Below are 25,826 nucleotides of genomic sequence, written 5' to 3'. Positions count from 1 at the left end.
TTGAAAATGTGGAGCCCCAAACCACATTTTAGACTAGAGTACTAGATGAGAAGTAAAGAGACTACAACACTGGAGTAAACAGACTAGTGTCTCTTTTATACCAGTGATGAGTGAAGAGATACTATCACCTCCAGTGTCTTGCACCCAAATGCTCCCAATTAATGCATTTGTCTTTTGTGCAGCTTAATTACACTGCAGACCCATACTGAGTCTATGATCCCCCAACACTCCTAGCTCCTTCTTTACAGGGCTGCCATCCATCCAGGTGCTGCCCATTTTGTTTTTCTGTTTTTGATTATTCCTCCTGATGTATAGTGTATTGCATTTATTAGCAGTGAACTTCACCCTGTTAGCTCCAGCTCAGTTTTCCAATCTGTCAATATCCCTCTGAATTACACTCCTGTCTTCCAGAGTGTTTGTGATCCTTCCCAGTTTGGTATCACCTGCAAATTTTGCTCAAGCTGCATTCTATTGCGGCATCCAGACCTATAATCAACACGTTGAACAGCACTAGGCCCAGGACAGACCCTGTGGGACTCCCCTTGAAACTTCCTGCCATTCTGATATGGAGCTGTTTATAATCACCCTTTGCTTGCAGCTACTGAGCTAGTTGTCTTGTCCACCTTACAGTAGTGTTGTGTCCAGCATATATTTCTCCAATTTGTTTATGAGAAGGTCATATGGGACTTTGACTAAAGTCTTGCTGAAGTCCAGATGCTATATCCATAGCATTTCCTTCATCCACCCAACTAGTTATCTTGTTGTAGACAACAAGGTATCACATTTGTTTGGCATGATTCGTTCTTAGTAAACCCATGGTGGATGCATATGACCGCCTTTCCTTCTCTAGACGCTTGCAAATGGACTTCCTTATGATAAGCTCCAGTAACTTCTCAGATATCGAGGCGAGACTAACTAATCTATAGTTCCCCTGGTCCTTGTCTTTGCTTTATCTTTTTTTATTTTATTTTATAAACACAGGGGCACTTGCCCTATGTTGACCCTTGCTAGTCTTCTGGTACCTCACCTGCCTCTTAGGTCTTCATACATATTATTCCCAAGATCTCCTCTGCCAGTTCTTTCAGTACCCTGCGCTGAAATTCATCATCAGGCTCTGCTGGCTTGTACTCATTCAGACACATCAGAAACTTTCCAACTGCTTCTTTTGTTATGTCATCCCTCATCTTATCCCCTTCCTTATTCAAATAATCCTTATTAGCTGGCTGCTTGCAGCCTAATATTTTTGTGAAGACTGAGGCACAGTAACTGCTGCGCCATTCTTTTTTTTGCATTTTGTGTACATATAGAAGCTTTTTTTTGTTGCCTTTAACTTTCCTTGCCAGGTGAAGCTCATTTTTTTTTTACCTTTGCCTTTCTGATGTGGTCCCTGCAAGTTCTCCTTATTTCCTGGTATGCCTCTTTGGTGACCTGACCATCTTTCTATTGCCTGTATGCTTTTGTTTTACACTTGAGGCAACCTAGAAGTTTCCTGTGCAGCCACATTAGTCCCCTGCTATTGTTTTTGTGCTTCCATCATATCAGCACAGTTCCTTGTTGGGCTTCTAGTACTGTGCCCTTTAGAAGCTTTCAGCCTTCCTGGGCACCTTTATCTTTCAGTCTCTTTTCCCATGGTAGCATGCCTAGTAACTCCTTGAGTCAGTTGAAATCTAGTCCTAGTTCTGCTGACCTCATGCTTTCCCCATCTCAGGATCATGAAATCTGGAACAGAAAAATTTCTTCCAAACAAAGTTTGTCTCCCATCAGTACCAACTCACAACTTTTGAATAATTTCTTTGAAGAGTGCCTCATGCACCTGTTCTTCCTGCCTTGGTAGCCTATATCCCCACCATTATAATGGTGTTGCATCTTTGACCTTTTATCTTCACCTCACTACATTCTGTGCTACCTTCTTTTTCCTGAACCAGGGAGCAAGTATTTTTGTATTTCATAAAAGATCAGAATATCTTCAAATTGCTCCTGAAACATTTTTAGAAGCCAGAGCTGCTAATTGGGTATCTCTTAAGTGGCATGGAGGACTGAAGACTGGGGGTCAGTGAGTCCATAAAAATGGGCAAGAAGCACAGAAAATTCAGGAAGCGTAAGATTTCAGTACAATCTCAGTGAACTAAGACTCTGAGGCCAGACCAAAATTCCTTTGTTATCTAGCAAAATATCACAGTTAAAGTAGATGAAAACTGCATTAATAAAACTGCAATGTTTCAATGGCCCAATTTCAGTTGGTAGAGCTGAGACATGCTCCTTCAGTTAGCAGTTAGAGAATCTGATGGTTGGGGGCAGCAACAAACACCAATGTTCCAGGCCAAAGCATTCATGAACCTGCCTGTAATTGCTTGGCAGCCAAAGACTTTAAATGGGAAAATTCCACTAGTCACATGCACAGACCAGAGATCCAAGAATAAGAATATCACGAGGCTTTGGAGAATGGCCAAACTAAGACAAGCAGCAATTTAATGCCAAGAAGAAAAAAAGTTTCCATTATTTTCTTCTGGTACCTCACCTGTCTCCTAGGACTTCATAGGAGTCCTAGGATTCCATTATTTTTATCACTAAATTGAATGTGCTCTTAACAAGAACAATATCTACACAATCCCTTTACTTGAATAATATTTCTTAATATGGGTCTGATATAGTTGTATATTATGAGCCAACATAGTATGTTAACAAAATCCAAGCAGTCATTTACTAAAATTCACATTTTTTTCAAAATAAGATGTTTTTAAAAATCGATTAAGATGTTCCAAAAGCACTAAGAAGCACAAACTAGTTAATCAATCAATCAATCACTTCAAATATTAAAGAAGGTAGTAAATAATTTAGAGAAGTGAACCTATCAATAATTCACTAAATCTTGATTCTAAGAAATGCTTGCAAAATAATAAAATCCAAAAATGTTCAACTGACTAAACAAGTGAAGGCTCAAAGCCTGTGCCATTGTCTTTTCCTTATTCAAGAGCTTAACAGAAGAGTCTAGTAATTAAATAAATCCAATTCAAGGATCTTGAAGCTCCTTATAAGCATTCATCTTTACATAACTTAAATAGAAGGGTTTATAAAGATGATGAGACAGATGTGCAGTGGCTTGCTTATAATCATACAGAACTGGGAACAGAACTCAGACCTCCTGACCAGTATATTCACCCAATTCCAAGATGAGGTTTTTCACCCTATTTAACATGGCGGGGGAGTGAGGGGGAAGCCTCTTGCCTTGGAATAGAGTACGAGGTGGGCGAGGAGGCTGGCAACTGTTGTGGCTCTGGCTCCAACCCTCAGTTGGGCCAGTCTCACAGCTTTTGCTTGCCCCCTGCAGACTCTGCCCCACCTGCCTCTTGCCTCGCCCCCTTGGACACCCCTGCACACCTCTTCTCTCGCACACCTCCCCACTCTCCCTGTACCAAGGCTGAGGGGCCAGGTGGGGAGCACAGGCTGTGGGGGAAGGGACAGGTGGCAGGGGGGCAAACTGCCTGCCTCTTCCCCACCACCTGCCCCCTTACAGCCTCCCTCACCCCTCCTACAGCTCTACTGCATGCCATTGGCTATACCACTGCCTGCCCCCTTACTACTTCCCTCATGGCCTAATCCCCCCTGCAGTGATGGGGACAAGTTTAAGACAATCCTCCAATAATTAGATTTTATACAGGGGAAATTATAACAAACTTATAAAAGTGTTAATGTACAGAATGTAATTACTGGTGGGGTCGTCTTAAATCCCGGGCTGTCTTGGATTCAGGTAAATGTGTGATACTGACCATCAGACTTTCCTTTCCCTTTTTTGGTTCTACTACACTTTAAGACAGCAACTCGATTTCTTCATGCTTGTTTAGTTAGGAGGGAACCACATGTTATGTAACACAGGAGGAACTGTATGCATTTTCAGATTATCTCTTTCTAATTTTAGAAGTACATAAAAGTAATGGGCTAATATAACAACTTAAACCAACTGCCCTTAGCATCACCAATGAACACAGGGGGGAAAAAAGTGGTACTCAACACAAGCCATTAATTTTCATTAGCATTATACCTGCACACAGTACCTGAACTAAAAAGGCAATTTTAGTATCATCCTGATAATCTGCTTCAGATTTTCTGAGATTTTTTAGCATAAATTTGTACTTCAAAAAGGCTTCTCGCTGTTGAGCCTCATTATCAAGCTTGCAACACCGTCGGCATCTGCCAACAGTGAGTGAATTGGCAGGTATGGAGAATTCTGTAGATGGTAGGCAATTTTCACAACCACGACAAAAGTTAATGTTTTTATAAAGCTTTAAGGGATCTGGTGGAACCTGCAAAGAAAAGAAAAGAAAAGATGTTTAACAGGTAAAAAATATCTATTAAATAGGGATGTGTTAACATCCTTAGGAATAAATTTACTTTCTAGATTTATGTAAGGCATCACACCAGAATATAATAAGAATGACTAACTTCAAAACCCAGAATAGGAATTACTGTTTAAAAATAGTCAAACTGGTTTTCTTTAATCCACAGGCTTTGTATCTTTTGTTCTTACTGTGTTTGTTAAAACTATTTACAGAAAAAAATCAACTGCTTTATTCTTCTATAACTAGATTAAGACCTGAGACATTATGTTGCAAAGCAATTGCTATTAACTGTATGTATCCGGATCTTCAACAACTGTGGAAATATAACTGAATGTGAAAAAACAACAAAATAGTTCTGTAATTTAGCATGTAATCTGGCAGATGCAATTTGTCACGTGGATCAAAATATAAAAAATGGAAATTATGAACATGTTAGTGTTTTGGCTTGCAAATATCAAATTATAAAGGCCAAATGTTCTCTTTGGTGTAAAAATGCAGAGGTGAATAAATTAATCAAAAAATGCTTTGTACCTTGTCACTCCTACCCTGCTCTGTGGGATCAAAAGGGAGAGAGCACAGAGCCTAAGTCTCTTACCGGACAGCTAGCATCTCTTTAGCAAACCAAGCCCCTTTCTGTGGTCTGCCGCCTTTTGGAATCAATTTCAGGGTTTTTTCCTCTCCACTGGCAGCCAGTTCTCTTGTGCTGCCATGATCATTTGGTGCCTGTGACACCAAATCCAAGCACAGTTGTACCTGTAAACTTTAACCCCAGCTGGAGGTGGCCCAAAAACCAAGGAAAGAAAGATCTCCTATCCCCAGATTAAGAACATAAGAAGTGCAATTTTGGGTCAGACCAATGGTCCATCTAGCCAAGTATCTCATTCTCCAACAGTGGGAGAAGTGGATGTGCACTACAAGAAAAGCACTGAACTAGATATCTCTGGAGTGATCTATTCCCTATTCAGTATCTTCCCTGGCATCCACCATTAGTGATTTACATAGTCCAGAAGAAACACCTCCAACCATTCTGTTCAATAGCCATAGATCAATCCATCATGCATGAATTTAGCCAGTATCTTTTTGAACCTGGCTATGCTAGCTGCCTCTACCACCTCCTGTGGCAATGAATTCCACAAGTTAATTAAATCCATAAAAAGTACTTATGTTCGTTATTTTAAACCTGTCACCTACTAATTTCACTGGGTGCTCCCTAATGCCTGTTCACTTGGTCCACACACTTCATGATTTTATAGACCTCTATCATATTCCCCCTCAGCCTTCTCCTTTCCAAACTGAAAAGTTCTATAGCCTTTTTAGTCTCTCCTGGTATGGCGACTGCTCCATGCCCTTGATCATTTTGGTTGTCTTTCTCTGTACCTTAATTCTGCTAAAATGCTTTTTGAGATGTGAAGACCAGAACTGCACACAGTAGTCAACTGGTCATATATCTGATTAGCCATGACCAAGTTGCTGTCTGCTTCTGACCACTACCAAGTCACATATCCCTACTTCCAACTATAGCAGTGATCATGTGTTAAGCCTTGGCTCCAAAGCCAAAGTTCAGTTTACGGTATCCGTGCTCCTCAGTTGCCAACAAACCTTCAATGGATAGGTAAGACTTTTAGCTGGTTGCTAGGTTACATAAATTGCACATGCTTGCAAGAAGGCAGAAAATAAATGCAAAGAGCAAAAACAACAGCAACAGCACCCCAGCAACACAGAAGGAAAAACTTCCCAGGTAGCAATCCAGAACCCTCCTGGGGGAAACAACGGTGAAGCTGCAAAAGGCAAAATCAACTTAATAAAGCCCAGTGGGTAAATGGGATGCACTGAGAAGCACAGCAAATTATGTGTGTCAAATGGATGGAGTTTGGAGGAAAAAAAAAACAGTTATTTTTTCCATGGCCGATGCAATGATAGCTGACACCTAAATCCCTCAATAGAAAGGAAGAATCACTTACCTTGCTTTGCAAGTGGTACTATTGTTAATACAACTTGGTATAGGCATCCCGCATCTTATGCAGGGGTTACGCTCTAAAGGCAAAAATCGCGTATAGTGAAATTGCATATTACCGTGCCAGCGGTGGCTGCCTCTACCTCCAAAACCTCCCGCCGCCACCGTGGAGCCGCGCTTAGAGCTGTGTGGCCAGCGGCAGCAGCACAGCGCAGGGTGGTGGTGGGGATGGCTGCGTGCCGCCCGGCCACCACCATGCCCGGCAGTCGGCCACATAGCTCCGGGCATGGCTCCATGGCGGTGGCGGGAGGTTTTGGAGGCAGAGGCAGTCACCGCTGGCAGCGTGGTAGTAGCCGGGCCTCCAGGTAAGTGGCAGCACCATGTGCAGACTCAAGCCCCACACCCCTCCCCACCCTCGTATAGTTGAATTAGTGCAACTTAAATGCGCATAGATGCGGGATGCCCATATGTTATTGAAATGTTTTGCTACAAGAGCACACTGTTGGCTCATATTCAGCTTACAGCCCTGAGGTCCTTTTCTGCAGTAATGCAGCCCAGCCAGTCATTCCACAACCTTCACTGGTACATGTGACTGTTCCATCCTAAGTGCAGGACTCTGTATCTATCCTCACTGAATTTCATTTGATCCATTTCAAACCAGTCAGTCAGTTCATCCGTCATTTTGAATCGTCATCCTGGCCTTCAAAGTGCCTGCAACCCCATCTGGCTTGGTGTCATCTGCAACTCTCTATATGTGCTCTCAATTTCATCCTCTAAATCACGAATGAAGATACTGAACACTATACCACCCAGGACAACCTCCTGGGGAGCCCCACTTAATGTTGCCCTTCAATTAAACATTGGACCATTGACAACTACTCCTTGGACACAACGATCTAATTATGTATCCATTTGACATTACTTTAATCTACACTATATTTCTTTAGTTTACTAATGTCATGGGAGACAACATCAAAAGCCTTACTACAGTTGAGGCATATTAAACATTCACTGCTCTTCCCCATTCAGAAAATCTATCACTTTGTTGTTAAAGGAAACAAGGTTGGTCAAGCATTACTTCTCTTGGCAAATCCACACTGGCTGTTTCGATGACCTTGATATCATCTTAGAACAACGGTACTCTACCCCTGCCCTGTAGCTGCAGGCCAATCCTGCCCACAAATTGGCCTTATGCCAATCATTTGGCCAACAGGGTCAAAAGGTTGATCACCACTGCTCTAGATCAGAAGTGTCAAGGATCTGGCTTGTGGGCAAGATCTGGGGCCCCATGCTTCAGTGGCAGGGGGGAGAAGCAACAGCTGCATTAACTTCAGCACCGTCACTAGGTCTGAATCCGACCTGTGAGAGGCCTGACTACTGAGTTTAACACCACTGTTCTAGGTTTTTTAGGTCCTTGCTGATTTGAACCCATCCAGCTTCTATAAAAATATTTTAATTCATTGGCCCACAGGAAATAACGTTCCCTGCCTTAGGCTGTTTCTTGCTTTCATCCATACTGTTAGCTATGTTCACCCTCTGACAGGTGATAGAGTGCAGAGAAGACTGAAGCTCTTTTTCACTTCAGCCTCTTCTGCATCACCTTTTACTAGATTGACCTGACCATTCACTAAGGTACTTACATATTCCTTGTTATTCCTCTGACTTCTGAAATAATTGTAGAATCCTTTTTTGTTGCCTTATAACCCTTGCTAGCTGCATTTCAAATCATACTTTAGCACTCCAGGTTTTGGCTGGGTTTTGCTTATGTGATATTCTTATATTCATCCCTGGTAACATAATTACATTTCCATTCTTTATAAGATTCTTTTTTAAGTGTCAACTTACTGAAGAGTTCACTGACCAGCCAGGCTGGTCTTTTTCTATACTTCCTACCCTTCTTTAGCACTGGGACTTCCTGTCCTTGCACTCTTAATATGGCCTCCTTTAGGAACAATGAGCTTTCCTGGACTCCTGTCTCCATCAAGCTTGTTGCCCAGACTACTTGTCCACCAGTTTCCCAAGTCTGTTAAAGTCTGCTTTTCTGAAGGCCACTGCCTTTGTTTGACTGTTATCTTTTCTTCGTTTCCTTAGGATCTTGGGCTCTGATATTTTGCGGTCATGGTCATGCAAAGTGCATTCCACCTTCATATTCTCAACCAATTCATCCCCATTTGTGATTAGCAAATAGGGGAGAGCTTCCTTCCCTCTCCCAGTGCGCCTCCTTCCTCCCCACAAGCTGCTGTTTCCACAACCAGAAGCAAAAAGTTCTCACAGATCGTCCAAAAACTTTCTGTACTGCTTGGGTACTGTTGAGTTACTGTCCAAACAGAAATCCCCCATCACCATCAGGTTCTGCAATCTGGATATTTCTTTTTTGCAAACAGCCTCATCCACCTCTTCTTCATGGTTTGGTGGTCCACAGAAGACACCCATCATGACGTCACTCTTTCTGTTCTCCCTTTCTACCTCGACATAGAGACTTTCAATGGGTCTACTTCCTACTTCGTACCAATCTGGAACAAGCATATTTCTTTTATACAAAAAGTAACACTACCACCTCCTTTTCCCCTGCCTATCATTCCCGAACAAGTTGTACCCAGTATTCCAGACATATGAACTATCCTATCAAGTTTCATGTAACCCAATTTGATCATCCTACTGTTACTGTAAAAAAAGACTTCCAGTTCTTACTACTTATTCCCCATGCTTATTGCATTAGTGTACGCTGCTTGGGTGCACCTTTGATCACAAATACTGTAATAACAACAACAACAATAATAATATAATAGAAGAGGTAAATACCTTCAGTACTCTAGCAACTTCAGGGTTAAAGGTCGGCGTTTTAATATACTGAAGAAACAATGTGCATATTCTTTTTCTGAGTCCTTCAAGATTGCATCTTTTCACTCCTCTCATCATAAGGTCAACCTCTCTGTCAATTAATTCCACAATTTCCTGTGTCAGCTTACAGTCATGCTCCTATACATGCAAAGATGCACACAAAAAGAATCCACTCAGTGTACTAGCTATATTTAGATTTTTTAAATGTTAGATTTAATGCAAGCTAACTAAACAATGAAGACAAAACATACAATACATTCCCTATATAATTGTATATTCCTAGATCTATGCATTAAAGAAGAAGGTTAAACTTCAAAGTATCCTGCAAAGAAAAGACAACCATTAGAGGTTCTTTTGGAAATACTATGTGTAGTTTGTCCTTCCTATTTTTATAAAGCAGGACCCATCTTATTTTCTATCACCCTAATAAAATTGATTACAGCTTCTAAAAATCAGCACTATTCTTGAAGAAAAATTGGTAAGCAACTCAGGTACCAGGCTTCCCCAAGATTTTAAAAGACTGCTTTTAATCAAAAAACGGTAAAATTATTTAACTTAATAATCTACTTAGGTGTTACTTTTACTTTAAAAAAAAAAATCACAAGGAACAAGACAAAACATAAAACATGGGCCAGATCATGACAACAAAAACAAACAAACGTCTCTAAAAGCCTTCTAAAATTCATACGTACTCTCCTATGGGGAGGCAGAGACATGACTTCCCAAATTCGCACACAGCCTAAGAAGAGGCTGGGCATTTGAACTGAAGCTTAGGATATGTGTGTATATCTTTTTAGTCTCTGGGCCCATGATGATTTGCCTCCTTTAAGATCTCACTGGCTTCATGCAGAGGTGGTATTATAATAAAATGCTGACAGATGAGAGGAATAAAAATTCAATCAGCTAATTAGATAAAGCACCAAGAAGCCCCACTGAAGCACAAGAGCTATACAGACACTGGGTGAGCCAGGTCAAACTGATGCGATTCCTCTTCTGGGCAAGCATTGAGCTAGGTACAGGGATATGCCAAACTGAAAGTAAAGTGCTGCCCCTCCACCCCCCAATTCTGTAAGCACCCACAACGTCAAAGTCAACATTATACCCCTCTAAAGCATAGGTGTCAAACACATGGCACACTGGTAGTCTAGTAGGCTATTAGAAGTGTATCTCCTCAGCTCTGCACTGCATTATTCCATTTTGACATAAATATCACACCCATTGCCCAAGTATCTAAAGACTTTTGTACTGCTTCTCTTACTCATTCACAGAAATGAGGAAATAAAACAAAACAAAACAAAAAAGAAAAAACAAATTTCAAGAAACTGTTAATTTCTCCAGCTGTTAATTTCTTTACTACAAACAAGTAAGGGGGTAGGAAAGGAATTTTCAATATTTCAACAGCAATATTTTTAGACTAAAATGGCAAACCAAACAGACATTTTATAACCTGGTTTTAAAGGGCATTACTTCTATTCTGTAACGCTTCAGAAAAATATTCATAAAACCACTAAAAGGTATCCGTTACAGATTTATCGAGTTAATGTAATTATTAAACTTCATACTAAAAGAGCGAATTTCATTTGAACACAAATATATAATAAAAACTTGTGAAGCTATCATTTTAGAATTGCCTTAAAAATCAATATCATACAAAGCAACAGTGCAACATTAAATTTACAGTATTTAGCTTTCCAAATTCAACAACTTCTTAATACTAGATGATCTGGCTGACACCTTTTTGCCATAAGAAATCTCGCTGTTTTGTCAGCACCAATTAAATGTTTGTGGCTTTGGAGATGGAAGGTGCAGTCTACAATTAAACGTAAAGGGAAAAATAAAGCATACCTTCACAGTATGTCTGAGCGTTAACAGCACATCTAGCCTCTCATCTTGTAGGAGGTCTTTCATACTAATGCTCCGGTAGATTTCAAGCAGTTCTCTGGCACGGAGTGTATACTGAGTATCCATTTCAGTGATTTTTCCATCAAATGCTTTCCATTTCTTTGGTTCAGCACACTTCAGAAACAATTTGCATCACTCTGAGTTTTTATAATTTGATCAATAGCTGAAGAAGTGCATTATGCTATGTGAAATTCCATCATAACAAACAAGGACTATGCATTAACACTTACCTAATATGAAAGGCTATTTCCATTCACAATATTTCCACAGTATCTTTTACAGTAGAGCAAGCTTTCAGTATTATATAATTTGTAAATATATTTATGCAGTTCATGACCTTTCTGGATTGCAACATATTAAAAATAAATTACATTGTCCTATAAAGTCATGCTCTGTTAGTTTAAAATAAGATTACCAAAGATAGTACTGGAATGCATGAGCTCAAAACTGTTACTAAAAAGTCAATGCGAGTATTGCCTGTGGGAAGACTACCCGCTTAAACCCTTAACACCTATCAGACATCAGAGACCTTTCTCCAGGGAGCTAGCTGTGCTATTTAAGATAAACTTAGTATTGTTGCTGCTTTGTAAAAATGGTCAGTTTGCTCAATCAGTCTAGTTCCTGGTTTTTGGGGGTTGTTTTGCTTACTTTTTTGTAATTTTTCGTTCATATTCCTCTGTAGTGTAGGGATGCTGCCAGGGGCTCAAGACGAAGTGGAAGCAGCAACTTCTGGTTCACAAGTATGAACACAAACATCAATACAGGACTGTTGGCAGTAGATGCTTTTCTGGGAACTCACTCCCCTAACCTCACCATTACCCCAGGGTGCCAGCACATGGGGCTCCTGGCACTGCAGGCGGGAATCTGCCCACCCTGGGGCTAGGCCAGCAGTGTGTATTCCAAACTGCAGTGCTGGGAGCCCCACATGCTGGCACAAAGGCAATATTTTACAGTTAGGGTGGCCAAAATCTGGAACCAACTTCCCAGGGAAGTGGTCCTCGCCCCTACCTTGGGCATATTCAAGAGGAGGTTGGACGATCACCTGTCTGGGGTCTTGTGAACCCAGCATTCATTCGTGCCTGTGGCAGGGGGTCAGGCTAGATGATCTGTTCAGGTCCCTCCTGACCCTAGCTACTATGAAACAAAGCCAGCCTGGCCAGCCTGATGGCGTGTGGCTCCTGGAAGGAGTGCTGGGAGTCGCACAGAGCCAGTCTGTTCGATGGTGTGTGACTCCCTGCCCGCATACCATTGGGCCAGGTGGGGTCTGTCCGCCATCTGCAGCTCTTGGTACTGCAGCTTGGCTCAGTGCCTCCACATGGGGCTCACAGCACTGCAGGCAGGAGATTCCCCTCCCCACTCGCCAGCTGTTCTGTAGTGCACCATCACACTCCATGCCTCCACATGGGGGTCTCAGCTGGAGTGCTGGGAGCCCCATTAAGATGGAGGCACAGATCCCACCAGGTCCAATGGCTCACGACTTCTGAAAGTTCACCTCCTGCCAGCTTTCAGAGGGGTAGCCACAAGCTGGTAATAACTGTTTTTTAGAAGGGTCCCATGGGCTGGATAGAATAGCTTGGTGGGCTCTATCTGGCCTGTGGGCCATATTTTGCCTGCCCCTGATTTAATCTGTCTATAAAATAGGGATAACACCAGTTTCCTGAGTACAGAAAAGGGGACCAAAATGTAATTAGAAATATTACTACTGTTTTTCACCTGCAGTAATAATACTGTTTTTCACCTGCTGTTTCTGCACTTTTTCTTCCCTTCATATTCCAAGTATTTTGCAAACACTAATTACATTCTTCTCTGTTTTACTACTGTTTAGAAATATTCCAAGTATTTTGTTACTATTACTACTGTACTACTGTCAGCTGTAGAGGGGTGCTATGAGGATAATTTCACTAAGTTTGTGAAATACTCGGACACTACAGTGACAGAGGCCACATAAATGCTATAAAGATAAAAGTTATAAAGAAAATAGGTTAGTCATAACAAATGTGATTAAGGCATATTAAGAACAAAGAGCCTATAAAGCTTTTATATTCAAGTTATGCAAGGAAAAGTAGTAGAAGTGAAAGTAGGGACTCCTAATTGAAAACCTGACAGACATAACTATATCACTACTGGGTGTGAAGCTATAATTAAGTGAGGTATTACTAATTAGGACTGATGATCTGGAGCTAAAATTGATGAAGAAATCTGAGAGAAAACAGGACAGGCTGAATAATGAATTCCTAAACCTTTCAATTAGAACTAGTAAACTCTGAATACTGGAAAGAGGCAGATGATACTCTAACATAAAGGGTATACTTGAACATGAGAAAAGAACTTTGCTTTGCCATACATTAATGTATTACAAAGCCTTTTAAAGTATTTTATGCGTTACCTTATCCTGCATTAAATCAATAGATTATAATGCCAAGTCACTTGGTCCCTGATATTATAATAACAGTTTTAAATTGCTAGCATGATTTTCCTGTGGACATGTGCATTAGGGCTGTGAGAAGTTTCAGTCCCCAATTCGATTTGGCGGAGATTCGGCCCAATTCGGTGACCAAATCTCCGAATCCGAATTGAATCAGAGGACCCTTTAATCTCTCCAAATTGAATCGGAACCCTCCGAATCAATTCAGAGAGATTCGGCAATTCGTAGGCACAGCTTTAAATGTTTTTTTCTACATACCTTTAGGTAGCAGGCGGCTCATAAATGCTGCGATGCTGGGGCGGACGGAATGTCCCACAGGAATGAGGGGGGCTCCCCAGCGCACTCAGCAACAGACTTGGAAGTGGACCAGAAGCCGATCGCTGAGCCAGGGTAGGTTCAGGGGAGGGCTGCTGCTGAGCACGTGGGGCCCCCCCGGACTCCTGTGGAATGCTCCATCTACCCCAGCATTGCAGCATTCATGAGCCATGCCTGGTACTTCAAGGTATGTTAAAAAACATTTAAAGCTGTGTCTATGGCCGAATCGCTGATCCACAGAATCAGCATCAAATCTTTGGATTTGGCCAAATTGACTTGGGGACAGTGATCCAACTCAACAAATTGAATCACTGTCCCCGACTCAGGCCAAATCCGAATCAAATAGGGCCCATTTTGCACACCCCTAGTGTGCGTTCAACTTCTTGTGGACACATGTGTTTCTTAATCCCCAATTAAGAAATTACTTTACTGGCTTTCTTGCATGTATACCAGCCTCTGGCTGCTTTACTAGTCATTCCATTCAGGAAGAGCGCACACCAACTGCAGATGCTTCTTCAGCCTGACGAAGGATATCTATACCCGAAAGCTTGCAAAGAATAATTTTTCCAACTATGAGTCAGTTTGATAGAAGATATTAGATTCATCCAAAAAACCTTATCTGCCTATGTCCTTAGACCAACATAGTTACAACCTATACACTTATGCTCTTTCAGTTTATGACTGGTTGTATGAAGAGTCAACACGCAAGGGTTGCTACAGAAATGGAAATTACAGGCTGCCCTCTGTGACAAATTTATGTAACATTTAAGTGATCCAGCAGTTTTAGTTTTATGTAGTGGAGATTTTTAAAGTGAAGCACCAAATCTGTGGTACTGTGGTAAGATGTATAAAAATCTCAGTATGAACTGTCTTTCGTGATTCTCATACATTATGTTAAAACTTGGTACTTTAAGAATGAAATGATGCATCTAAATGAAACAAGTAGCTCATCACTGAAGAAATATCACTGTCCATCTCATTACTATCAAAAGCAAGAATGAATCTCAAGCATTGCAATTCTCAAGTTCTTTCTCAAGCTCTTTGATTTCAGACCTATTTTTAAGTAGTCAAGATTGATACATGAAATTTAAACAGCTCTAGATTTCACCCCTTCCCTCCCATTGCTTTTTAGTTTGGTGGCAGTGATGTGGAATTTACAATAATCCTGTTACATGAATTGCTTCACAGAGCAGGAGTACTGTAATCGCACTCTGTTGCCAACACATGAAAGCAGATCAGAGCACCAGAGGGGAGAAATAAAAGAATGCAGGCATAGAGAAAGAGAAGGGAAGAAAAAGTGCAGAAACAGCAGGTGAAAAACAGTACAGAATCTGAAAACTATGACCATCATGAACAATAGGAAATAGAACCCTTTCCTCAGAAGCTCAGGTTGCGTATGTCAATAATAAAATATTAGCCTTTCAAAATACAAATGCAAAACTAATCAGGGAGTCCATATTAAAAAGGAAAAATAAAGAACTCCTGTAGGAAGGTAATGAATATAGAGCCAGAAGCATCTAAAACGATGCTTTATAAAAGCAAGAAAGGATTAAATTAGGAGAGATCACACAGGGAGTAAACTTCAGGCCACAGGGCAGAAGTAGTGCAGTTACCTACAGATTCCAAGTAGGCTAGGCGAGACACTTAAATGGCAACTGGCGTATGAGTGCCGTTATGCCAGTACAAAGTTCAAGTAAAAAGTCTCAAACATAGTCAGTATCTAGTCCTTTAAAGCAGCAGTCAGTTATGCTTTCCAGTGGTGGGCCAGAATGACCCAGCTTAGGCCTGAAGCAGGTTAACGCTAGGTCCTGGCTGCCACCACCATTTCTCCCAGCCACGTAGCTGTGGTGTAGCATAAGTGAAGCTTCCTGCCACCTGGTTGTGGCACAGGCAAAGTCCAGTGCCACTGAAGCCCCTGAGCTACATGGGCCAGATCCAATGACTCCAAGGGCTGCAGGTTGCCAGCCCCTGCTTTAAAGGCTTTTGAACTGCTAGCATCAGGCACCTAGTGCAGCTCTGGTATTCCTGTTCAGGTAGCTACGGGAGCTAAGACGATGGTTATTAACACCTGTGAAGTAAAGAACAATGGGCATTTAATGGGCATTAACTCTCTTAGCTGCCTGAATAATAATTCATACCAAAGCTGCACTACCTGGGATAGGGGGGCAGCTGCTTCACAGCGGCAGAGGCAGGAGTGGGGCCAGAGCTGGAACATTCATTTTAATGTTTTACCAGATGTGCAATTTGGAAGAAAACAACGTCACAAGTATCTAAGAAGAGGATGTTAGGGGTGCAGAACAGGAAACAAAAAGCTCAGTTAATGACTGCAATGAAAAAAGATGCAGATGAGATGAAAAAAATACTTAAAATCTATTAGGGACAACCCATGCAATAATATCGAGATAGTCACAGCAGGGATATCAGGTGAAAAATGCATAGATGATCCACAATCCAACTTCCAAGAATCATCACAAGAGGAAAAGATACAACTCCCTGACAAAAACTGAAGAAACACTGTAACAACCTTCACTGTACATTGACATATGACATATTAACAGTGTAGACTTCTGCAAAGAACTTGGTTATCTCCAAAATATACTTCCAGACTGTAGAGCTCCTCAAGAAGTCCAATAATATATTTACAACAATGACCATCATGACAACTTCCCAAGCACATGGAGAGCACTCAGGATGCTGTTAACCATGTTTGTATTGCTAGTGAGCAGTGAATAGAGCTCCTTAAAGCTGAAGCTCATAAAAACATATTTGTGACCAACCACGAGAGATGCAAGGCTATCTGATGGCCATCCTATCGAGAATATTGTGGCTCAAAATACAGACCTGTCACAAGCAATATCAGAGTTTGTGGCAGCAAAGGCATGCAGAGGTGTCTTCTGAGTTTTGAAATCCTAGTGAACACAGTCTTTTTGTTATTGTTATTTACTAGTTTACTGTTTCATTTAATGCTAGTTTGTCACAGCTATAATGCTATTTTTATGACTTGTATTGTTTATTATTTGAATAAAATTGAATTGTACCATTTCATCCTACTTTTTTCAGTAAGTTATAAAAAAAACCCCAAACTTGTGAGATTACCACTTTATTTCTGAAAAGGGGGGAGGGCGAGTGCCAAAACACAGGTTTGCCCAGGGCACCCTCTTCCCAAAGGCTGGCTCTGAATAAGATCTCATCAAGCAACTGTACCACTGAATTTGGGTTAAGTGATGGAGAAGCCCAAATGAGAGCCCTAACACAGAGGGAATCAGAAATAATTACATCTAATGACTATAAGGACATGAACTGCAGGCCTGAAGCTGTCATGGGGTAAAATTAGATACAGAATATAGTCTACAAATAAAAGCAGCACACATATCATATTGTAAGGAGTGACCTAGAAAGCACTACCCGAAGACGAAGCTGAAGAGAATGTTATGTGACGAATGCCCATCTGCAATGATAAGGAGAAGACAGTCTTAGATAAAGAGGGCTTGAAAACAAAAAGAAAAAACAGGGAACTGGGTTAAAAGGGCTCATTAAAATACTAAAAATCATGCCCCTAGGTGGGAAAAAGTATGCTAATGAAACACACACGTATGTAAATGAGATACATGGCTAAAACACAGGTATAGAGACATGCTCAGTAAAGAACTTCTTGCGTCACTCACTTATAACCAATCAGCAAACAAGCATGCTTATGAAGGCTCAAAAACTCCTGTATAAAAGATGCTTAGAAATAGTAATCTGGTGTGCTTGTTACGTGAAATTATTCCGCTCGCACCTTTTATTGCTAGCAATAAACTTTCTTTGTACTTTCACCCCTGGTATCTTTATTGGCCTTTGCATACCGGACATGATCCCAGACTTGAGCTGGGGCACGACAGTTTTGGCGACCCAGATGGGACTACCTGACGACCAGAGAGCCACTCCTCCAAAGCGAATGTCAGGCGCGCCCCGGGATCTCTTTTCCCGGTGAGACTTTTGCTTCAGGGGGAGCTGGATCGCTGAGGCAGCAGTAGCCTAATGGTGCAATGCCATAGAGTGAAAGTATCAGTAACAGGCACTTGGGTGAGAGGGTAGAAAGGGCATAAGGCCTACCATCAGTACGCCTGCCTGGGATTATCTCTGTAAGTATTCTGTCTGGCCCAAGTCCAAGACCAGTGATTTTTCCCCTGTGAGGACGAGGGCTAAGAACAGATCCCTGGATCCCAGGTAAGTCGGACGGTCAGAACCAGGAAGGCAGCCCTGAGATGGGTACTATTAACAGTAAGGTTAGGAAATGTACCCCCCTCTCTTGTGTATTGGGACATTGGGCAGAGTTCGGTGGGGACCCTATGACTAAGCAGAAAGCTAAATTCTTCTGTGAAACTGCGTGGCCACACTATAAACTAGATGATCAAGAACATTGGCCTCCGGAGGGAAGTGTTAATTACAATACCATCTTACAATTGATTTTGTTCTGCCGGCAGAATGGTAAATGGGAGAAATTGATGTATGCGCAAGCGTTTATGTCTCTCTGTAGGGATAGAAAGGTTTTGGAGGAATGTGGATTGGGGGAGGGGGTTGGGATCTGTGAGATGGCAGTGGCTCGACCAACTGCAAATCCTGTCCTGGAATGTCTGGAGCCGGAGGCTCCCCTCCCTTTGCCACCTCTACCTTATCCTCCTCCTCTTCCCCCTCCTCCTCCTCATTGGTCTGATTCCTTATTGGCATCCGCTCTTCCTGCTTCCTCCCCCCTCCCCCCCCCCCCCCGAGGCAGAGGTTGAGAACACTCCCTGACCCAGGGATCTGGAACAGCACCAACCATGGCCGTCGGGTGCTTGGCAATCTCCAGAACCCCCGACTTCTCCTGATATAACCCCAGGAGATGGGTGGAGAGTACAGTTAGGAGCAGACTCCGGGGTTAAGGGAAAACATCACAGGGAATCTGATCCTGGCCGTGGGAAGGGAAATGGGGTATTTCCCCTAAGAGAACAAGTGGTACCCGGGCCCCTTGAAGATGATGGTGAGCCAACCTATCGTCGAACCTTTGTGCACGTTCCTTTCACTACCTCAGATTTGTATAACTGGCGGAACAATACCCCCAGCTTGAGAGAGGATCCTGAAAAGGTACGAAACCTGTTTGAAACGATTTTCAAAACCCATAACCCAACCTGGGCAGATGTTCAGTCTCTTTTAGATGTCCTGTTGACACCAGAGGAAAGGAGGATGGTAGTAAACAAAGCCTGTGAGTACGTGGAAAAGGAAATTACCGCAGGGCGCCTGCAAGGAAATAGGGACAATCATGTCCCCACCCAGGAGCCAGATTGGAACCCAGACCAAGATATGACCTCCATCTGCGCCTATCGAGAACATATCCTCCGAGGATTGAGAGGTGCTGTGAAAAAACCTCAGAATCTCAGTAAGGTGTATGAGGTTCAACAGGAGACGAATGAGAATCTATACTACTTTCAGGCAATACACTGGCGAGGACCCGGAGGATGCATCGAACGCTCACGTGGTAAATATGATCTTCATAGGTCAGAGTGCACCGGACATTAAGAAGAAATTGCAGAAGACAGACGGAGCAGCAGGTATGCCTATTTCCCAACTAGTAGACATTGCTTACCAAGTATTTACTAACCGAGAAAGTGTTCAGGAAAAGAAACAGGACAAGAAAGAGGAGAGAAAGATGAAAATGCAGGCAGCCCTAGTGGCAGCTGCAATCACGGGAAAACCCAGAAATGAGGGATCCCGGAGACAGCCTCAGAGGCGGGGTCCATTAGAGAAAGATCAGTGTGCCTATTGCAAACAAAAGGGACACTGGAAGCGGGAATGCCCCAATCGGAAAGTAGGTGAAGGTGAAAAGAAAAGAGAGGAGAGCAGTGGACTTTTTGCTTTTGGAAGGGATTCAGGTTGAAGGGGACCGGAGGCCCGGGAGGGAAAGATAACTCAGATCCCGGTGTCCCCTGACGAGCCTCTGGTTAAAATGCAACTAGGGGACAGAGATGAATTGGTAGAATTTCTTGTGGATACAGGTGCTACCCATTCCGTCTTAACTCAAAAACTGAAGCCTTTAAGTAAAAAGACTGTGCCGGTGGTAGGGGTCACAGGGAAGGCAGTAACACGGCCCTTCCTACAGCCAATGACCTGTAATCTTGGGCAGGCCGAAGTCACCCATCAATTCTTGTATATGCCAGACTGCCCTGTTCCCCTTTTAGGGAGAGACCTCCTCTGTAAACTGCAAGCTACGTTGTCATTTCAGGATGGGCAAATGTTCCTAACGCTGCCTCCTGAGAAGGGGTGGCATTTGCAGGCTTGCCTTCTCGGCCTTCTCCGAGAGGAAAGTACACCAGATATTCCTCAAACCCTGCTCGATGCTGTTGTTCAATGGGTATGGGCAGGTCACCAACCCGGGAAGGCTAAAAATGCTGAACCTGTAAAGATTCAACTTTTGCCAGGGGCCCAGCCTCCATGCGTGAAACAATATCCAATGCGGATGGAAGCCAGGAAAGGACTGAAGCCGTTAGTTGAACGGTTCCTGGAGTATGGCCTTCTCCGTGAATGCACATCAGCTTTTAACACACCCATCTTGCCCGTGAAGAAGCCTAAGAGTGACGAATATTGTTTTGTTCAAGACCTGGGAGCTGTAAATAAAGTGGTCGTGAGTATACACCCGGTTGTCCCCAACCCATACACCCTGCTGTCTGCCTTGAACCCAGCTCATAACTGGTTCACGGTTATTGATTTAAAAGATGCTTTCTTCTGTATACCGGTAGAGAGGCAATCTCAGGAAATATTTGCATTTGAGTGGGAAGACCCAGATACTAGCATTAAGACTCAGTTTTGCTGGACTGTCTTACCCCAAGGGTTTAAAAACAACCCAACCCTATTCGGCACTGCGTTAAGCAAGGATTTACGTAGGCTAAAACTGCCACTGTTCTGCGCCCTTCTGCAATATGTGGATGACTTGCTTTTAACAGCCACCACTGAAGCAAGTTGCCTCGAAGGAACAATCTGCCTCCTTAATTTTCTGGGACAAGAAGGATACCGAGTATTCAGAAGTAAGATGCAACCAATATCCCAGAGGGTAACATATTTGGGATTTGAACTACAGCCTGGTCAGAGAGCCCTGTTGCCTGAAAGAAAAGAAGCTATATGCCAGCTAGCACCCCCAAAAACAAAGAAGCAACTATGGGGCTTCTTAGGTACAGTAGGTTTTTGCAGGATTTGGATTCCAAATTTTGGGGTTATTGCAAAACTTCTGTATGGAGCTACACAAGGTGATGAAAAGGTGCTTGAATGGACTGAAGAGTGTGAGCAAGCATTCTGCCAGTTAAAGCAGGCTCTTATTGAAGCACCCGCCTTAGGACTACCAGACATGAGTAAGCCTTTTTCCCTTTTTGTGCATGACCAAAGGGGGTGGCTGTGGGGGTAGTAACACAAAAATTAGGTAGCTGGCAAAGACCAGTGGCATATTTTTCTAAGCAATTAGACCTTGTGTCATCCGGATGGCCTGCTTGTCTCTGGGCCGTTGCTGCCACCTGTCTGCTAATACAAGAAGCTGAAAAGTTAACCCTAGGCCATGAAATGACTGTATATGTGCCTCACGCAGTGCTTACAGTCCTGGAGCAGAAAGGAGGGAACTGGTTAACCCCGGGACAAATGGCTCGATATCAGGCCATCCTCCTAGATAAGCCTGAAATGAAATTGGCCATTTCTCGCACTGTAAATCCAGCAACACTGTTGCCACCTATGGCTGACACACCAGATCTTGTACATGATTGCCTGCAAACATTGGAAGCTGTTTACTCCTCAAGACCAAACCTGAGAGACCGACCCCTTGACAATGCTGAAATAGAATTCTACACGGATGGCAGCTCGAGTATGGAGAATGGAATTCGAAAATCCGGATACGCTATCGTGACTACACAGAATGTGATAGAAGCAGGACCTTTAAACCCATCTGTTTCAGCTCAAAAGGCTGAACTCATTGCTATGACTCGGGCTTTGCAATTGGCGGCCAACAAAACTGTCAATATTTATACTGATTGTAAATATGTTTTCCTTGTTTTACATGCTCATGGAGCGCTGTGGAAAGAGCGGGGTCTACTTGATGCTAAAGGAGCAAGCATTAAGCATAGCAAGCAAATAAAAGCTCTCCTCAAGGCAGTCTGGGAACCAAAGGAGGTAGCGGTAATGCATTGCAAGGCACATCAGAAAGGGAACGACCCCTCCACAAAAGGTAATCGATTTGCTGACGCTACAGCAAAGAGAGCAGCTAAAAGACCCCAGACAGACTTGCTGCCCGAACAGGTACGGGACGTGCTGCAGTCACAGGATCAGTCTCCTGCCCCGGAAAACCGACTATTACCTGGGAGTTATGCCCTCGTGAAAGACTGGAACGAGGAACCACTTTGAGCCAGATGGAAGGGCCCATATAGGGTGCTTTTGACGACCCCGACAGTAGCAAAGCTCGAAGGAATCAAGACTTGGATAAATTCCAGTCGCCTAAAGCCAGTGGCTGGACCAGAACAAGAAGGAACCCCTGCAGACTCCGGGACTGGAGGCAGAGAACAGTGGAAGGTGGAGCCAATAAGAGACTTAAAATTCCTATTCAAAAGAAAGGAACTTTAAATAATTTGTCAATCTTTGATCAAGTTTTACAGGCCTTATCATGAAATTGGTCAAGGTTTTATTGTGGGGCGCCCTGATCTGTCCACTCCTTCTCATAAGAGGGGAAAACCTTTTACAACAAAAATTTGACCCTCAGGAAAATGTCTCGATTTATCTGGCCCGGGAAATTTTAAATAGAACGGACTTCTGCTTAGCAGGAGGGATCAATGCTCACCTGGTTTTTACCTCACGCTTAATCGCAGTACCAACCCCTTTGAAAATTTTACAAAATTATACTATGCTGAAAGGTATAGATAAGGAAAGTACATATCAGAATATATATAATTGGGGGACTATTGTAAAAGATAAAAGCAGAAACATGTTTTCCATACGGGTTCAGGCAACAGCTAATGCTTCCGTATGTTTCCTAATGGTTAATTGTACTGGTAATTGCCTTAAATTGAACCAAGGTAAAGATGACCTCTGTAATAAGACCAGTCAAATATCCTATGCATATGCACATACATCCTTCCTCGAGGATGGTTTCTAGCCTGCGGGAGAATAATATATTCATACCTCTCAGCAAACGCTACTGGAGGACCATGCACCATTGCCTGGGTAACTGCAGCCCTTCCAAGGAAATCTGACCGAATGCATCCTGAACAAACCCCTCTCGGTGGGAGGTATAAGCGGGCATACACTACTTTCACTGCTGATTGCGATGAGAATGATTCCCCTGGACTATTATCTAAGGCTGAATACGTAGCATTAGCTGCATCTATGGTGGGGGTTCCGGGCCTCGCTGTAAGTAATAGCAGAAATCTTAATGCAGTGGCCCGTGTTCTAGCAAAAGGACTAAATGCTACATCTCAAGCTCTTTCAGCCCTGAATGCTGAACAAAAACAATTAAGGGACGCTGTCTTAGAGAATAGAGCTGCTATTGATTATCTCTTATTACGACACAATCTTGGGTGTGAAACTTTAAAAGGAATGTGTTGGTGTCCCTGGGTGGGACAATATCACATACACAGGCTTCCAAAGAGTCACAACCCAAATCATTACTTTCTAAGGAATACCCGCAACCAGTGGGGAGACAAAGAAAGAATAAACTTGTCTACAAAACAGCATAATTTCTATCTCCCAGGACTAAGATGATACGTCTGATAATTAAGGACTAGTAAAATCTTATCTTCAGTACTGTGCCCAGTTTTGGGCACTGTATTTTTTTTTAAAAAGCTGCAGACAGATTGGAAAGAGTTCAGCAGAGAACAAGAAAAATGATTAGAAGTTTATAAAACATGGCTGGTAAGGTATTTGAGTAAATCTGATACCTTTTATTAGACCAAAAGATATCGGATTTACCCAAAGAACCTTGTCTGCCTATGTCCTTAGACCAACACAGCTACAACCTATACACCTAAAATATGGCTGAACATTACTGAACTTATTTAGCTGAAAAAGAGAAGACCAAGGGGGAATATAACAAGTGGCCACTGACAAATATAGGGGAACCCCTTCCAACCCCCTCTCCTCAAAAAACCCAGTGCTTTACTGGAAGAGGAACTGCCTCAATTTGACCCGGCTCCCCCAGAGTCAGTATAGATCAGAGATGGGTAATTATTTTGGCTCAAGAGCTGCTTAGTAAGTTTTGGTGAGCTGTCAAGGGCCGCAAGGGCAGCCCCACCCCTCGACAAGCACCCTGCCTCCTACTTGCCACCTTAGGACTGGAAGTCCCGTCCCTAGCCTCTGACCTTTGCCATCGGAAGTCCCGTCCCTTGTCCCTGGAAGTACTCCTTTTGGGAAGAGTGTGGTGGGGCACTGGTAGTGCTGCCACTTCAGGGACTGGGCCGGGGGTGGGCGGGCAGGTGCATGATTAGAAAGGCCATTTTAAGGCCCAGCTCCCTGGGCTGAGAGCAATTTGTGATCAGCCAGAAAACGAGAAACATTGCTCTGCTAGGAACTGCAGAGAACAGGGTGAAACTATGGGACAGAGGCGGCCTCATTTGTCCTGGGTAAGACATGAAACTGCACCCTGCTGGGTAAAGGGGGGGGGGGGGCTGTTGGGGCTCCCTGTGGCAGGGGAGTCCCCAAGAAATGCCAGGCCAATCACCTTTCCAGTGAAAGGTGAGTGTGGGGCACCTTAACCCCAAGCCGCAACATCCCTGGTGGGTTTAACCAGTCGAGGGGAAGCCAAGGCTCATGGGAGTCTTGAGGCAGGGCCCAGATCAGCGGAAGGACCTGGAGCAGTACCAGGCTCTTCATGAGTCCTGTGGCTGCAGGGACCCTGAGAGGGGGCCAGGCATGGCTACGGCCACCTGCGCCTTACAGGATGTAATACCCCAGGGCAGAGGGCCAGACAGGGCTACGGCCACCTGAGCTGGACAGGATGACAGACCCCAGTTAGCCCCAGTAAAGGGGCAGTATGTGAGCCCCTCCGGGGGGGGAGGGCTTGGAACCCAGTACGTGTTTTGTCTGTTTGTGTGTATGTGTTATGAAAGACCCAGTGTGAACCACTGGTGATGCCATTTGTGAGGCTTGGGCCACAGTGTAGAGGTGGAATGGAGCTGCAGATATCACCCTAAACAACAAGGTTCAAAATGGGGAGCCTCCCACCTATTTAACACCCTATTATTATATCAAGGTGTGGCAGGCAAGTGAGGTGGGTGGCTAGCTCGTAGAGAGGGAGGCAGGCCAGTGTTTGCACTAGGCATGAAAGCTTGCCCCTGTCACAAAGAGGGTTTGCCATCTTAGAACTGGGGAAAAAAACAAATTATATACTGAAAATCAAACATCCACAATACTACATTTTAATTTAATTAATTTTTTTTCCCCTGATTTGTGTGTTTGTGCTGTATATATAGAAGTGATTGCATGGTAGCTCAAAATGAAGTCTTACTCTTGTATATTGTGTGGCGTGTGGAAAGGTGTGTGTTGGGGAGGAAATGGGTAAGTGGGGTTTGTAGGGATGTGTGGATGGGTATGGGGTTTGTGGGGTCCTGTAGGGTGTGTGTGTGGGTACATGTCTATGGTGGGGTGTGTACGTATAGCAGTGAGTGGGGCTCCTCCCAGAGGCGTGCCAGTGTGCATTTGTGGGGTGTGAGATTGTGTGGGGGAAAGTGTGGTTGTGGGGCTTGAGGACAAGGGTTTGAGGGTATGATGGGGTGTGCATGGAAGCCCTATGATGTGCACGCCCCCCCCGAGCCAGTCAGCACCCATCCTCGCTCCACAAAAGCCCAGAGCCAATGAAGCCTCTGATGCCTCCCTACCACCACAAACAGCATGCAGTCCCAGTGCGCCCCATGCCCACTCTGCACTGCCCAGCCGTGGCACATCCTGCCACCCCTGGGCATGCAGCAGAGCTGCGGTGGCTCCTTCTGGCTGCTGTCCCCAGCCCTGCGGCAGCGGCAGGGACCAGCAGGTGCAGTCCTGACCCCAAGTCAGCTTCAGGCTTGCCTGTCTG

General features: G+C 43.6%; 1 protein-coding gene across 7 annotated transcripts in view; it reads right to left on the bottom strand.

Annotated features, from left to right (window-relative positions):
- IQUB (IQ motif and ubiquitin domain containing) overlaps positions 1-25,826 on the bottom strand; it is a 62,365-nt gene that overhangs the window by 8,089 nt on the left and 28,450 nt on the right. For all 7 annotated transcript variants that reach the window (XM_019491922.2, XM_019491932.2, XM_014601094.3 and 4 more), the window contains 3 exons: positions 10,978-11,148; positions 9,094-9,270; positions 4,053-4,301 (listed from right to left, as the gene is read on the bottom strand). In XM_019491922.2, coding sequence (XP_019347467.1) covers positions 4,053-4,301; positions 9,094-9,270; positions 10,978-11,148 — 597 coding nt within the window. The remainder of the gene's footprint in view (positions 1-4,052; positions 4,302-9,093; positions 9,271-10,977; positions 11,149-25,826) is intronic.

Source organism: Alligator mississippiensis, chromosome 4 (assembly GCF_030867095.1).
Source record: "Alligator mississippiensis isolate rAllMis1 chromosome 4, rAllMis1, whole genome shotgun sequence".
In the NCBI taxonomy this organism is placed as follows: Eukaryota; Metazoa; Chordata; order Crocodylia; family Alligatoridae; genus Alligator; species Alligator mississippiensis.
The sequence above is the reverse complement of the archived record's forward strand: the minus strand, read 5'-3'. Positions and strand labels throughout refer to the sequence as shown.